This window comes from Etheostoma spectabile, chromosome 7 (assembly GCF_008692095.1).
Source record: "Etheostoma spectabile isolate EspeVRDwgs_2016 chromosome 7, UIUC_Espe_1.0, whole genome shotgun sequence".
NCBI lineage: Eukaryota > Metazoa > Chordata > Actinopteri > Perciformes > Percidae > Etheostoma > Etheostoma spectabile.
In genome coordinates this window covers 24,588,437-24,589,206 of record NC_045739.1, presented here as the reverse complement: position 1 = coordinate 24,589,206, position 770 = coordinate 24,588,437, and the positions used below count along the sequence as shown (strand labels likewise).

At 40.9% G+C, this 770-nt stretch overlaps 1 protein-coding gene and 1 long non-coding RNA gene across 2 annotated transcripts in view; both read right to left on the bottom strand.

Annotated features, from left to right (window-relative positions):
- LOC116691952 (uncharacterized) overlaps positions 1-770 on the bottom strand; it is a 20,713-nt gene that overhangs the window by 6,996 nt on the left and 12,947 nt on the right. The window lies entirely within an intron of this gene.
- The window catches only part of rps18 (ribosomal protein S18), a gene marked incomplete in the record, with an annotated part of 6,820 nt that overhangs the window by 1,983 nt on the left and 4,067 nt on the right, over positions 1-770 (bottom strand). The window contains 1 exon segment of the mRNA XM_032519874.1: positions 228-329. Within this exon segment, the coding sequence (XP_032375765.1) occupies positions 228-329 (102 nt within the window).

Here is a 770-nt window from a genome sequence, read left to right as displayed (position 1 = left end):
ACACACACACACACACACACACACACACACACACACACACACACACACACCTTTAAAATTATTACCCCGTCCTACATCAGAGATTAAGACATGTAAATGCAGACATCTGATCACAGAACTTTAGACTTTTAACGTGTAATACAACATTACACTTAAGACTCGGTGGAGACGATTTCCCAATATTTTGTCGTCGTGGTAACCATAGTTACGGGGCTACTAGCTCCTACCTGGCTGTATTTGCCATCCTTGACGTCCTTCTGTCTGTTGAGGAACCAGTCGGGGATTTTGTACTGGCGAGGATTCTGCATGATGGTCACCACCCGCTCAACCTGGAGAAACAAATACAGACGTTAATATATCTAAAAAATAAGGGATGCAACTAGCAATTGTTTTCCTTGATGATGAATCTGTCAGAGTGATGAAGAAACTAGAAAATATTCACATTTAACAAGCTGGGGAAAAAATATTTTTTGATTGTATTCATAAAAATAAAAAAAAGGACTAAAACAATTATCAAAAACAGACTTGGCGATTAATTTTTTAGCTGACAACTAATCAATTAATCTTTGCAGATTTAAATCTGATCCCAACCGATCATTTCCACAGACCGTAAACACGCTGGAGCATCTACAGACGCATGAGCATCTGCACCAAGTACAACACAGACACGCTGGATTCATACTGGACACACTTTAAAAATCAACATAAGAGTTTGCTCCGATTTGTTGTAGAAACCCTCCCCAGACCAGACCCCCCCCCCCCCCCCCCCC